A 14,865-nucleotide genomic window follows, 5' to 3' on the forward strand; every position below is an offset into this window, starting at 1 on the left:
CTACTCTTCAGTCATCGCGGTTTTCCACTGACCGACTTCCCCTGATCTCATGAATTTTCCACTAACTGCACTACCTCGACCAAGTTTCTCATTTCCAGATTGCACCTTTGCAGTATGCAGTTCATAGTTGACTGCTGAATTGCCCTTCACGTTGGAGAAGCTTAAATGACTTGCTAAAGGTTCTACTTGCTCATCGCTTAATGTATTTCCAAGAAAAATTGTAACTTTCTTTATTACTGATTGAAGATCCTACAGAAACGTGCGTATTTCAAGAAAATTGAAACAGACATGCATTGAAAGTACATTTAACAACTCTAACTGAATTATCAACAAGTATCCTGTTGTTGCGCAAGACTGATATAAATGTAATTGAAGAAGGAAGCGAACCCCGTTACTGACTTTTGTTTTCTAGAAATGATTCGCAATAATCTTCACATGGAATATTAAAATCTTCAGACATCAATTTTGCGAATTGATAGTAAGAAATGCATGTATCATTCACGTTTTTTGACACATATATCATTTTACATTTCCTCTTTCCCTCGCGCAACTGTCGAGATAAAAGTTGGAAAGGTAAGTGAGTTTTGATAAATCTGAGTCTAGGTTACTCGGCAATAGCTTCGATATATCGTAAGTCTGAATCTGGATTTTCCTTTATTGATTCTTTAACTGTCGTAATCATAAGTTCTGGTCATGTCGAAGACATCCATAAAGGGAATAAAAACGTTTTCTTAAATAAAATGAACTCTAGTACTCAATGTTTTATATCTTAGTGAGATCAGATTTAACCACACAAACTTATCCAATTTTTCTACTTGTCATAAAGTTTCACGAACGAACTCACTCGAGAGATGGAAATCATTGATTTATTATCTTCGCCTTTTTAAAATCCAAATCATTAACAATGTTCCAGATCATATCTTGCTTCCAAGTAGTGCCTTAAAAGCACGATGTGAAAATACTACTGAAGAAAAAAAGAAAATAGAAGTTATGTTTGGAATTTACTAGCTTTTGGAAAAGTACAAACCCAGATACCATCACCTTGAATTTAAAAGTTTTCTATATGATCAGTGATACGTTTGTACTTACTATTCACAACGCAATCTCTATAAATAATATTTCTATTTGACGCTGAGCTCTTTGATGATTTTTCATTTGATTCTGACTCCATGACTGGCTACGTCTGTTGGCTATGTGTCGAGTAGCCGTGCTGCCGCAATCTTAAATAATTATGGAGTATCTAGAGATAGAACTTGGCTAACTGGTGTATGTGTATGCGCGCTGATAATATACCGATATCGCATTGTTTGCAAATCAAAATCAACGGTAATAACAAGCGAGTACCTCGATAAGCCAAGAATGCGCACAACTCGATAGCAAGCAAACAAGTAGGGTTAGTTCTTTTCTGATCCAGTAAGCTTTAAGGATCGATTCAATGTCACGCTCTTCGTCGTGACGATCCGCCGTGCAAACGAAGCGACGGATGAGCTCCATGACGTTCTCGAAATAGCGGTCTCGCGGGATTCGCCAGCAAGTGGAGTGTCCGCAGTTAACTCGGCGTAGTCATCAGACATACGCAGAGAAATCAAAGCCTCGACGTCGCGTCGCCAGAAAACTCGCATTAGCGCGCGCGCTCATTACGCGGGAGAGGGCCGCGGAGTTGAAATTATTCGCGGTGCCGCGGCGAATATCCCCTCGGCGATGGAACTTCCTCAAGTCTCTTTTGAAGAGTAGGCAAAAAAGGCTAAAAGAAGTGTCGCGGCATAAACTGGTCTGGGCGCGTCGATTTTTGTGCTACGTTTCTGCCCCCCCCCCCCCTCTCCCGGGCCACTTCCCGAGGTAGAGCGGCAAGAGAGAGAGAGAGAGAGAGTTCGAAGGTAGTTTCGATTGACGATGCTAATGGGATAGTTGGATTCGAGTGAACTCGTTTCATTAAAAGTTGCGGAGCTCTCACGATTGGTCAGAGCATTGTGGAAATCCCTCACCCTCTCGTCCTATCCCTCGACGTCGAGTTTCCGATGTTGCGATATAATTGTAGATTCTTGCTTTTGAGCCACTCTACCTCGTTCGCTCTTATCGATGCCCGCATTGTTCAAGAGCGTTCGCGCGCGTGGCTTAGGCACTTATCCAGCGAGTTTCGTTTGTGGCGCTTTGGTGCGAATGTTATTAAAGTGTCAAGCTCGTGACGAGATACCGTGCTGTAGCGGGTTACTAGTGGCGCGCGTGATGGATGGCTCACTGCAGGAGGACGATAGCTTTCGGTTTCAACTTGGCGCGAAAAATGAACAGTAAATCTCATTGGAACGCGCTGTTGCCGTAAAAAAGACGTTCCTTTCGTTGGAATTTTACGCGATTCAACAGCGACAGCAGCAGCAGCAGCAGCAGCTCCGCAGAGAAAAAGCCGTTCTTTCCATGCCTCGAGCCGATTTTTTGCCGCCGCGCAGTTGCCTAAACAGTGTTTAGCGCAGAGACCGAGAGCGCAAAAGATGTTAATCCGGCCTTACACAGCGAAATTTATAGCGGGCCATGCATAAAGCCCGCGACGCAATACTGCGGCGCCGTCACAAAAGGACTGCTTGAACGAGCTTCGCGCTAAGCGCCGCGTACTTTGGCGCTTTTTTTCATTAAATAATTCGATCGCGCGCACGATGCCGAACGAAACTGTAATCCCCAATTAACTTAGCGATTCAAATCTCCTCGAGCTTGCCACGGTCTCTCTCTCTCTCTCTCTCTCTCTCGCCAGAGCTCTGCTGTAATTACTGTCGCTGCGCCCTTTAATATTTTAATGTACAACTTGCTCGCCCGAGAGCTTTACGGCGTCGATCATTTGCACTTCGATTTTCAAGAGTGCAGTTATGCAAATAATTACCAGTGAGGCTCGCGGGAATCGGATTTTGAGAAGCCTCGACGAGCTTGCGCCTCGCTTTCTACATCCATCGTCTAATGCAAAGCGACAGCCGTCGAGCGGTAAGCACGCAGCGTACGTGCCTAATTAATCTGGAAACCAAAAAAGCCCTCTAGCGCGAGCTTACGGCCTAATTCGGACTGGCTTGCCGATGTGCACGCCTGGAGCTGTAGCGCTTCGCGGCCGTTCTCCTCCATCACCGTGGGCTTTTACACAGCCGAGAGGAGAAAAAAGCCGAAGCAATTACGAAAACTTTACTCTCTCTTTCCGCGCGACGGCTACTGCCGCTAGCACGGCCAAGATTGATCGGCAACCAGCGTATACGCGCGCGCCAATTCAAAATGGAATTTCGCGCCGCGGTAAAAGCTCCGGGAGAGAGAGAGAAAGACAGAGCAAGTTTTCGCTTCGAAGTTGACGGCCGAGTGCAACGTTGCGTTGCAGCTAGATGAGAACCGTCTTTGCGTGCTTTGTTAGGCCGATGGATTTCGCTTGTTACTGCGATCCGCGCGAATCGATCATTTCGACGCGTCGTACATAAGTCGACTTCGGTCGAGGCGTCTTGTTTTTTATCTCTTTTATTTTGTTTTTACTTGGCAAGCCAGGCGCCGCGGCGGCGAATAGAAATTTCGCGCGAATCACAACAAGTCCAACTGAACGCGCGCGACGCCGCATCCCTTGGCGCAAACATTACCAAGCCACCTCGACAAAGTCCGCCGAAAGCCAGGCAAGAAATCGCAGCCCGACGCGCGCAAAAAAAGCAAACAATCCTGGCGCGCGCGGCTTCTCTCTCACTCGCGGTCACTCGAGTGTGCGAGCACGAAGCGTCGACTCAGCGGAATTGAAAACTAGCCGGCAGCGGATCGATCCTGCGAAAATGCCTCTCTCGTTTCTTGCACGATTAGCGCGCAGTAGCAGCAGCGGCGAATGCTTACGGGTCGGGGCATTCGCGCGGACGTGTGTATATACCCGCGCGAATTTTGTCCGCCTCGCTTGCTCTGCTATCCCAAGCTTCGTGGCGTGTACATCGCTACTGGGGCGTTGTCCGAGAGGCGTTGTTTTCCCTTCCTCTTCCCGTTGTTTGCGATTGTTCAGTGCGTTTGAACAGGTGTCTTGCGTGCGTGTTTGCGGCGTGCGGAAGGTGTGGCGAGCGCACCGAGCATTCGAACCAACATTCGAACGTGGTTGAGAAACAAAAGTGTGAGCATAGCAACGAACATTCATTTCGTTTAATGAAAAAACATTTCTATAGTTAGTCTGTCAATTGTATTCTTAATAAATAGACGTTGTGATATTAACCAATTGACTTATTACTAATAGGAGTAAATACTCGAATAAAGGCATCGACCGGCCGACCAATTGATTAATCGAGATGTCGAGCCAGAAGTCGACTCGCGACGAGCTAATTTTCCACCTTAGCGCGAGAACTTGAAAAATACAACGCGCAATTACCAGGACTACAATAGCTCAAGTGGCCTTTTCCGCAAGTTTGCCAACAAAATATATATATATCAGCGTAATTCCAGACGCAGTTACAGGTACAAAAGTACCAAAAGTACCCTGGCAGCGCCATCCGCCTACGAAAAAGAAAGGGGAGAAATAGCGTCTTAAACTTTTCTCCAGCAATTATTTACCCTGTCGCGCTGAAAAAAAGGACGAGGAGAAGGGATAAGAGAGCGGAATCCTCCCGCGGCTTCAGAAGAGAAGTCGAAGACGAATGGCAACTCACGCGCGCGCGAAACGCCTTAACCTTTTTATTTCATTTTTTCTTTTTCTTTTTTCAGAATTTTATACGGGCACGGGCTGATCTCGTTTGCAACTCGGAATTAACGGCGCATTGTGCGCGAAAATTAGATGACAGACTGTGCAGAGCGCGAAAGTTCGTCTGTCTCCGAGGCAAACCAGTTCGATTGCGGTTTTTCTCGCTCGCTGCGAATTTACGAGCGCGACGGCTGTTACTATTTACCGTTCGCTCGGCAATTGGATATCTAAGGAATGAATGGGCGAAATTATACCAAGTTCAATTGCTTTTTCGGCTACGCGAAAGTCAAAGAAACGAAATTGCGAGAAGGCAATTCGGAGCAAGTATTTGTGTTTCTTTTCAAATATTAAGATTATCAAGAAGAAACTCGTAAGGATACGTATTGCCAAACCAGTAATTTACCAGCGATTATTTAATTTGCATTGCAAATTACAAAAAAATAATCCATGTCAGCTGGATTTGACTACAAAAATTATTCCCCTCGTCGCAGAGTCAGCCAGAGCAGTAGCACATATACGACGCACTTAAAATGCATCGTTTCTTATCATCGTTTGCAGCTGCGAGGGCGGGAAAAAAATTCGAGAGTCGTATCATCCCTCTTCGAGAATTGACGAGATCGTTGCATAATGCACGAGCCAGCGGAATTGAAAAAAAAAAATGTGACCCCCGCACTCGTGTCCGATAATGTCCGTCCATAACTACGAGCGCTATATTGGGCGATTTTTTTTTTGTTCTGCCCTCTCGACTGTGCACATCCTATGTGAATATGATAATATGACGCGCTCCTCCCTCATGGTTACGTAAAACGTTCAGTTTTCCTTGGACGTTGCGGACGCGCGTGGAAAATCGCCTCGCGCTGCCTTCGCGGAACACAGATTTGTTTTTATGTAACAGATTGTCGGCAAAAATTTTCTCTCATAATATTTTCACGGTAGTCAATGTTGATTCAAGAAGCATGGAACTCTCGAATCCTAAATAATACAGGATTATTTTAGAACGTTGCTTTGCAATTTTCAGAAGCGAGAGATAATGTCGTTTCGAAGATTTATTCGCGAGTGAAATTTGAAAACACAGTGAGTTGGATCTTCACCACAAAAATTTGTTCCAGTAAAAAATTTAATTTAGCAATAGAGTGATTACACTTATGATTTTTAATGTGTGATTACCAGCACTTCGAAATTCAAATTTGTCTCTTCGTTGGAATTTAATATGATTGTTTTTTAAATTTCGATATTATTGTTACGACTATCGACAAACTAATAGAACTTCTCGTTGGACTTTTAAAATTGATCGAAATATTTTAACTCGTCAAAAGACTACTACTCTCCTGAAAATAGAATAGCTTTAGCCATTCGTTGATTCAACCATAAATTAACGCTGAAACAAATAACATAAATTGAATACATTGCAGTTGCAACAATATTTTCCAGTGGTTGTGGTCATGAATCGACTATTAGATAACCTTTCGTGTTCTGCTTGTGAATAAAAAGTAAGACCGTCAAAGTTTTCGATAAAAAAGTGGTATGCACAAATCGATAGCAAATAGAAGAGGATTCAACACTCTTACTATTTTTACTGTTTTAAAAGTAAATTACCATGATCAAAATTCAACAGCGGTAGTTTCAACTGATTTATTACAAAATTATTTACTCTGCAAACGGCGTTAATTCAAGAGAATTTTCGCTGTATTTTTTTTTTCGCCATTTGCTAAAGTGAGATAAATTAAATTCAAAGATTTATTTGCGGAGCGAAATTTGAGAACTTGGAGCAGAAGTTTGTGACCGTGAAAATTTCACAGATTAACTTTGCGCTGAAATTTCTAGGGAAAACGATACAGCTTTGCAGTATTTTTTGCCGATTTCAAAAAATATCTCTGCATCCTATTCGCATATTTCCGGAACGATTTAACCGATTTCGAGAGGAGAGAGGGGGGGGGGTCTGTTTTAAAGGCTATGCTAGCAAATTGATCTCGTTTCATTATTCCAAAAAATAAATCGAAAGTCGGCTTTTTTTGCCAAAATTACTTGTTACGCTTAGAATTATTTAAAAATTGTTACATAAAATAAAATATTTGAAAGCTCTCTTACATAACTGATAGGTTTTTTCACTTTGAAATGTCTTAAATGCTTTACAAATCTATTAACTAATGGAAAACTCATTACGTCAATTTTCTTTCTTACCTTCGTTTCTTATAAAACTATGATTGGTAACATAATTAGATGACGTTTCAATTTCTGTTTTAAGCTTAATGACAGTTGTTGCTTGGTAAACACAAAGAAAGAAAAAATTTACTGTAACAATAGTCAAAGAACGTCGGAAAGATAAAGTCGGTATATATTCAAAGAAAAAAGCTGACTAATGAGACAGTAACAGATTTCAGGAAATTGCGGCGAATTATTCATTCGTATCAAGCTAATTAATTTCATGGAACGATTGCCAGATGAAATTAGTCACGATGACTGTGAGATAAACCAGTAGTGAAACCGAGCGAGAAAGAAAATCGTTACTTTCTCGTTGGTTCTCTCGCCAATGACTCACCTCGAATCAAATTTAATCGAGCTACAAGATTATCGAAAACTTTGATGTCGAGTAGCTCTGTTCGCCAAATCGCCCTACCCCTGAAGTAACTCGCGCTACATAACTCCGCCCCAAAGTTTTGACTTATGGAATTAATATCTTCGACGTCGAAAATTAACCGCGTAACCCTTACGCAACTTCTAGTGGAAGTGTTACCTCTACTTGGGCACGCTGCGTTAACCAAGCTCCCGAGGCCCCGTTCAATCCTACAAAATCAGCGCGCGCGCAAATTAAACGCCGTCGTCGACGAAAAAATTCTGACGGCAAGAGAGAGCGAAAGAGAGAGAGAGAGAGAGAGAGAGAGAGAGAGAGAGAGAGAGAGAGAGAGAGAGAGGGAGGGAGCAAACTCATGGCACTGCACTTCTGGACACCACCTGCGCGCGGCATTGGTGCTACTGTGAGGCTAAAATTTCCCGCATAAATGTTTGCCCGCGGAGGCTGCATCGCGCGGTCTTTGTGCGTACAGCGTATCTCAAGGCGGAACATATATGTGGCCGCGCCGCATTCGAAAGTTGAACGTATCTGCGAGTGCCCGAGATACGTAGAGGCTCGTGTGCCGGACGCCGTAAATCTTCAGATGAGGCGCTCGGCCCGGGAAGATCGATCGAGCGATCGTTGCGGGCTGTCGATTCTCTGCAGACAGACGCACTCATCGTGACAAAAGCTCTCGCCTCGGCAGCCCCGGGCTCTCCGACTGTTCTGCTTTTCAGTTGGCTCTCGCCGCGAACGCCAAGAGTGCGGACCTCTCTCGCCCTTCGCTGGCGCTAATTTAAAAAATAAATAAACAAACTGGCGTTTCGCGTGCCAGAATGTGACGGCGAGCAGAGACATCCGTCCAATTCGGTAATGAGCGAGCACAATGGTTTGAAGCCTCGCTCGTCCCGCTGCCGTGCTCGCCAAAGATAACGGACACGCTGAGCTCGCAGCGCGTTTCGCACGTGCACGGACGGATTTCCAGCTGCCTAATCGCTCTCCAATTGATAACGTGCCGCGCGATATTAAGTGGCTTCGATATAATTGCGCTTATATCAGTTCCTTGGCAGCCGACTACGCGGAATTTTTGGCGAGTCGAACGTGTCTGTCTATCAACAAGTGCCATGAGTATAGAGAGTGTCAACGTTTCTTCAACGACCACAAGTTCTCTGAATGAAACACCAGTCTGGCGAATAATCCAGCAAAGCATAATACTAGTCGTGATAGAGAGAGAGAGACGGCGAAATACTTGGAGTGCTATCGACGACAATTATCGTAAAAGCGAGACGAGGGCGAGAGAGCGTTCGGAAGCTCCATCTCCTTTAAGCACCGAGACTCGCGAGTGGGCGTCTTTAGACTTGGAAGTATAGAGCCGAAGCGTCGTTCGCGAGCGAACTGAGGAAGATTTGTGGCTGATAAGAGGTCGGATGGATTTAGTGGCAAGGCGATTATCGTGGCTGTTGGACTTGGCGCGCCTTGATATTTCGCGCTGCGACCTTCGGCGCTTTCCGTGGATTGCCGACGCGCCGAACTTGCGCGGATATAGCTCTGCGGTACCTGTGGCATAATTGAGTCAATATAATCGAGACCGTAAAAGCTTTTCAAGGGCAATTTGTCTCCAGTTATTTCTCCGCCGGAGGCTCGCGCAGGAGAGCCGAAGCCGCTTCCTCGTTAAGCAAGTAAAAGCCGAAGCGGCGAAACCCGTTCTCGCTGCACGCCGTCGATTATTTCATTAAAATGTGAAACCAATTTGAGAACTCGTCGCGCCGCGCGGCACGATTAATCAGTCGGACGACGGATCCATTTCGCTTGTTCTCTAAATCAATTTAATAGACGGCGCGTGGGCTCATTACCGGGATTTTCATAATTCACGGGAATAAGTTTGCAGATCGCGCGGGTGTGGAATGACAAATTGTCTCGCGTGCAGCACCATCGGCATTTCGGTCGTTCGTTTGTTTTTCCTTCCGTCCGCAAACAAACTAATTACAAGAGCTGAGAATGGCGCTATCCCGCAGCGAGCGTTTCATCTCAAATAGACTCATCTGTATTAGAAAGCAGCGGGTTAGCTGCAATAACAAGACCCCGTTGACGCGATAACGAGCGCTCGTGTGGCTTTAAAAAAGGCCTAATCGGCGAGCGGACTCGCAGCTCTTTCCTCGCGGCGGCAATTTATACCACGTTGACTCGTAGATTTTACGATCGCAAAGCTCATGCGCTCGCGCGGCCGGAAATGGGCAATGTTTCTTTGCCCTTCTCACTCGCGAGCTTTTTTCCCGGAGAAACAGCTGCCGGTGGAGCTTTGCCGTCCTTTTTTTGGCGGCGTGTTTTCCTCTTTTTTTTCCTTCGGCGTAGATGGGATGTCCTGGTTACTTAAGAACTCGTGTTTTCCCTTTTTTTCTTCTTCGTGCTACCTTCAAATAGCTTTCTTTCGTAATTCGCCCTCTCCGTCTAATTGGGAAGTGCGCGCTCCTACTTCTCCTTTTTTTTCTTCGCCACGAAATATGTGTGCTAATGCAAAAAGTGCATGAGAATGCGAGCTTGTGAGAGAGAGAGAGAGAGAGAGAGAGAGAGAGAGAGAGAGAACAAAGAGAGAAGAGTGTGGCGAAACTTTTGAAATGAGAGGAAAAAAGGGAAGTTGAGAGACGGGCGACGCTGCTTGCGAGAACTTTGATTTTTTTTTCTCTCTTCTTCGACGAGCAAAGTGGGGAGCGAAGAGAGAGAGAGAGAGAGAGAGAGGGAGAGAGACAGATTGCTTCATTAACGAAAAAGTTTCTAAAATGAGATCAGCTGCGAGGAAAAGAGTCGAACTTCTTTTTATCTGTTACGAGTATTGGGAAAAATGGAACGAGCAGAGTTGCGATTGGAATGTAAAGAAGCGTAGCAGGGAGGGGCACATTTTCATTCCGCTCGAAAAATCTGACTCGAAAATATTGGCCGGGATATAGAGAAAACAGAGATACTCCGATATAATGCGTGAAAGATACTTGTAAAAAGCTCTCTCGTGCGATGCTTCCGATACGAGGGTTTATATTTCATACGGCAGGCGATTCATAAGTGGAATGAATTGACGATGAGTTTGTCGTTGTTCGTTTTCTCCGGCAAGGGAAATATCGCGATCGTAAAGCTTGACGAACTTGCTGACTTTATATGTATATTTATTTTTTATGAAAAAGCGTTTATCTAAAGACGACTATTACTGCCGGAGAGAAAAGAAGTACTGTCATTTGCTGAGGAGGGAGAGCTTATAGGTATTTTTACGGCTGGCCGAGTCGCCATCGCTAGTTTATCGATCATAAATGGTAGCACATTATTTTACAACTTGGCCCATAAGCTGCCGATAATTCAATAAAAAGGGCAACTGGAGCGCGAGAAATAAAAGAGAGAAGTGGGGTCGATCAACAGAAGAAAGTAAAAAGGCGAGTCCGGGCAAATAAGAGAGAGAGAGAGCGAGAGAAACAAGCGAGCCGACGAGGAAAAAGGCCGCGAAACATTGATTGATACATCGGTTTAAGTTTAATGGAATGGCGTCTCTCGTTCTCACAAAAGTGACAAGCTCTTTTTTTTTTATATTCTTTGGTTTTTTTTTTGTTTTTCAAGGAACGAATGAATTTCAGCCAACTGAAGTAAAAGTTTGCACTCACTTTGGCGCGTAAAGGAAGAGAAGTTTTCTAATGACCGAACGCGTGATTCCATAGGGCGCGATTGTAAAAAAACGTGAGGGTGCGAGCTGCAGATGTGCGAGGGAAAGTGCTTAAATCATCTTGATAATAAAAAGAAAGGATGAAAAGAAGGGAACGGCGCGCGAGATGAAGAAACGTTATATACCTAGTATATCTTGCTTAAAATTGAGTTATTGCTCGCCCGTAAAAAATGCATATCGAGGATTGTTTTTATGCAAATTTTTTACGATTGCCTTTTTATTACCCCTGCCTTCTTTCTTTCTTTCTTTCTCCTCTAATGGGTTTCACGATACAGTTATGAGATACTGATGCATATTCATAAAAAAAAGAAGGGAGGAGCGCAGGAGAAGATTTCGACCGAGCTTGCTTGTAAGATTTTCGACGTAACAGCTGCTTTTTTGCGTCGGCGTGCAAAAGTCAAATTCATTTGACTGGCGGCGTTTTCCCAACAAATAAGAAAACACTCCGCCGGCTCTCTTGTAAAAACACAAGCACTCTCCAGAAGCAAATTCGTAGCACTCACGTTCACTTTGAAGAAAAAAAAAGCTTCTCTCCGAGAAGAAAACCCCGAAAAAAGAGAGAATTGACGTCGAGAGCAAAAGCCGCAAGAACTCGAAACGTCAAAGGCAAACCGAGAGAGAGAGAGAGAGAGAGAGAGAGAGAGGCGCTTTAAAGGCCAGCGACCGACGAGTATTAATTCCCGAAACAAACGGCGTGAGCGCGCGCTCAATGATAACCAATTACGTGGGTCATCCGAAAGCATCGCTTTATTCGCGAACCGAGTAAGGTCGGTCGTTCGCATTAGGCGCGTGTTTTGGACGCTTGATTGTGCCGAGCCGAGGTTGTTGAACTTTTTTTTCGATTCCGCGCCGATTACGAAAGTTACTTTTTGTCCTTTTATGGTGGACTTGCGGATTCTATGGTGTAACGGAATCAATCGACGTTGGAAAGTGTTGAATTCACGCACTAAGAAGTTGATTCGTTTTTTGTTGCGTCGAAAGTTGAGAATTTGGAAAGAAAGCGATGAACGCGTGGGGAGAACCTCGGGTGCACGAGTCGGCTGTAACAATGTTACGAGAATGCAAGAGAAAAGCTCAAAACATTTTACCACCGAGGTTCATATAAAACGCAAGAACCACTGTTGCGTCACGCGGTAAACTGTATTGCACCGTCCACCTTGCGCTGATATTACACACAATGCGTTAAAAATGAATGTTCTTGTTCCTACTCATGATTTGTTACAGTCTAATTTTCAGTAGGCAGCAGCTTCGGAAATGTCAATCCCCGCAAATATGCCAACGCGTGATTTATTTCCGTGAGCGACGATTGTATTTCTTTGGTTATTTATGCATTCCATCAGACAATCAACCTCGAAAACGCTTTGAAATATAACAACGCGAAAGGTCTCCACAATCTTCATTGTCGATGTCCCATCCTCGCTGATTTTATTTATCCGAAGGCGCGGTCCCAATCACTCTTTATATTTATCCAGTCATATACACAAAAGCGCCTCGACGACCTCGCACGCTGAACTTCAATATTTTCGAGGTCGACGCGCGCTCACGATCGTCGTATTCCGCGTACGTATAACAGCATTAGTATGCGTTCGATGTTGCCACTCGGGTAAGGCAGACCTCTTGAGAGTCTTTTTTTCTTCTTTATTCCCTTTGCGCGCGACGAATGCGAGTTCATTCTATTTTAATGACCCTCTCCAACTCGGGCAATTAGACCACTTTTACATGCTCGTTGCGGCTCTTTTTTTAAGCGCGATTGTTTTTTACTTCGAGCGACAATGGTTTGTTGAGCGCGGCGGAATAATTGCGCAACGAAATATTATGTCGGGCGTTAAAAAGACTTACAGAGGTACCTGCTTTATTTCTGTTAACGCATGCATCGCAGAGGAGTATAATAGTCTTTTGATGATTCGCGCTGTAGCCTTGAAATTGCATCGGTATAAATAAGAAAACAGAATTGATAATTGACGTGAAAAATAGGACGAACGCATAAAAAACAGTAATTTGTTTTAAAAACACGCTCACGAAGAAGCATCTTAACACGAATATTTGTTGCTGCTTACGCCAACGGAAGAACGTCATCAACATCGAGTTAGGCATAAACTTTACGACTGCAAACAAGACTAAGTATGGGTCACGAACTTCGTGGAGTGCATCCTTTTAAATTGACTTGATGGAATCGGATTTCGCGCAGCAACAGCGGCACCGACGTCTTCATTGAATAACACGATCATATTTCAATCGACGTAAGCTTGGTCATTCGTTTTTTATTAAAACTCGCCCCCTTTGAGCGTCGCTTTACCGACAGATTATCGTTAATGAGGATCGGACGGCAAAAAATTAACGTTCCGACAAATCGCCATTGCCGAAAAATTCATCACCTCTTTTCCTGCGATTTCGTCGGGAGGAACGCGCACTGAATCTGAAATAATATGCATATGTATAGCGGAAATATACTCGAAACGAATCATCGTTCATCCCGCAAGAAAGACTCGAAGGACTTGGACGAAAATGCGCGCGCGCACACACACACACACACTCGTACCAGAAACAAACGTTGTTTTTTTAATGCACCCAAGGCACATTAGCGTGCCGAAGAACAAGAAAGATAAAACAAAAAAGTTGAAGGCAAACATTCGGTTGTTTACTCGACGCGTATCGTCGCGCGCACGCGCGCGAGAAATACTTAACGCAAACAATAGAAGCTGCAACAATTGCTCATCCAGGTCTAGATTTCCGCGTGCGCAGATAAACATCCGCATCGCTAATTAGAACGAAGACGGATCGCTGTCTCTCGCGAGGCAATTTTTAATTGCTTCGCCTAGCCGATACGAGCATTTTTTCCGTTTTTCTCTCTCCTTCGGCGCCTGTCAAAACACGCGGCATCGGCGGGGGAAGCGGCGATTTATTTTGCTTGCAACGCCCAAGAGCTTTGCTCGCCGAGGGAAGGGTAAATACGCGCGTCTCCGGCAAAAATCAAGATGATGTTTACACATTTCAATGAGTCCATACGCAAATCGAGTGTCGGTCGCTCGCTCGCGCGATTATGCTGTTCGACGGCAGACAAAGAGCCGCATTATTCTCATTTATCTGCGCTGGAACGCGACTATTTAAAGCAACGGCAATCAAAGGAAGATCTGACTCTCTTGGTATCATGCCAAATGGTAATGTAGAAAAAAAAGCAGGAATATCTTACTGTCCATTCTGTTTCCGAGTATTGCACGTTTCGATGCTGCTCCGTAATGAGACTTTTGTCAAAGCTTCAATTTTGGTAAATGATTCGTGAAAATTTCGTACCGATTGAATAGTTATACGTGCGCTACCTAACCATGCATCAAAAGTCTACTATGCATACAAACACTCAAGATAATCTTCCAATATCAGCATGACGGATGCCGCCGGCAATCAAGTTTTCACTGATCTTCCAAAATTGTAAAGCGACATTTTTACAACTGATACGTAACGCTGTTTTGCCGAAGAATTTAGAAAAAGAAGGCAAATTAAAAGGGAGTTAGTTCGAAGAATGAATCACTATTATTTTCTCTCGTGCATTTTTAAACAACTCGAGTGCGGCTTAAAAAAAGCAAGAAATGTTATGTACCGGTTATGTTAATGTATCAACAATCAGTTTGATTATCTATGAGCAACCGTTGATTTATTCATCCAACGCCATTGTCGCTTAATTCACAGCTACCTCAATCGCACAAAAAGCTATCATTGATATCGAGCCGCATCCTCCCGCAATGCATATGCCCAGCGAAAAATCGCATTTCCGCGTGTCCGCTACGAGACAAAAAGATGAGCCGCACGAGAAGCCGACAGAGAGAGAGAGAGAGAGAGAGAGAGAGAGAGAGAGAGAGAGAGAGAGAGAGAGAGGCGGAGTGGGGGAGGACACGGAGTCAGTAGTCGGAGTCAGAAGCGAGAGTGATTAAAGAGTATACAGACCGACGAGCAGCA

General features: G+C 44.4%; 1 protein-coding gene across 1 annotated transcript; it reads right to left on the bottom strand.

Moving 5' to 3' along the window:
- LOC131673372 (luciferin sulfotransferase-like) lies at positions 1-1,171 on the bottom strand. The gene is made up of 7 exons (XM_058951302.1): positions 1,090-1,171; positions 1,006-1,041; positions 880-938; positions 726-730; positions 400-599; positions 304-338; positions 1-249 (listed from the first exon to the last, which is right to left on the bottom strand). Exons 1-7 carry the CDS (start codon positions 1,169-1,171, stop codon positions 1-3), a joined length of 666 nt encoding a protein of 221 aa, XP_058807285.1.
- Between the last annotated feature and the right edge of the window lie 13,694 nt (positions 1,172-14,865).

Source organism: Phymastichus coffea, unplaced genomic scaffold (genome assembly GCF_024137745.1).
Source record: "Phymastichus coffea isolate CEN01 unplaced genomic scaffold, Cenicafe_Pcof_1.1 PCOF00174, whole genome shotgun sequence".
Lineage (NCBI taxonomy): Eukaryota > Metazoa > Arthropoda > Insecta > Hymenoptera > Eulophidae > Phymastichus > Phymastichus coffea.

Excerpts from the sequence above, each read along its gene's own strand:
- LOC131673372 (XM_058951302.1), bottom strand. The coding sequence starts at position 1,171 with ATGGAGTCAGAATCAAATGAAAAATCATCAAAGAGCTCAGCGTCAAAT. Across the intron at positions 939-1,005 it reads TTGTACTTTTCCAAAAGCTA|GCACTACTTGGAAGCAAGAT; the intron begins GTAAATTCCAAA and ends CGTGCTTTTAAG. Across the intron at positions 250-303 it reads TTCAGTTAGAGTTGTTAAAT|GATCTTCAATCAGTAATAAA; the intron begins GTACTTTCAATG and ends ACGTTTCTGTAG.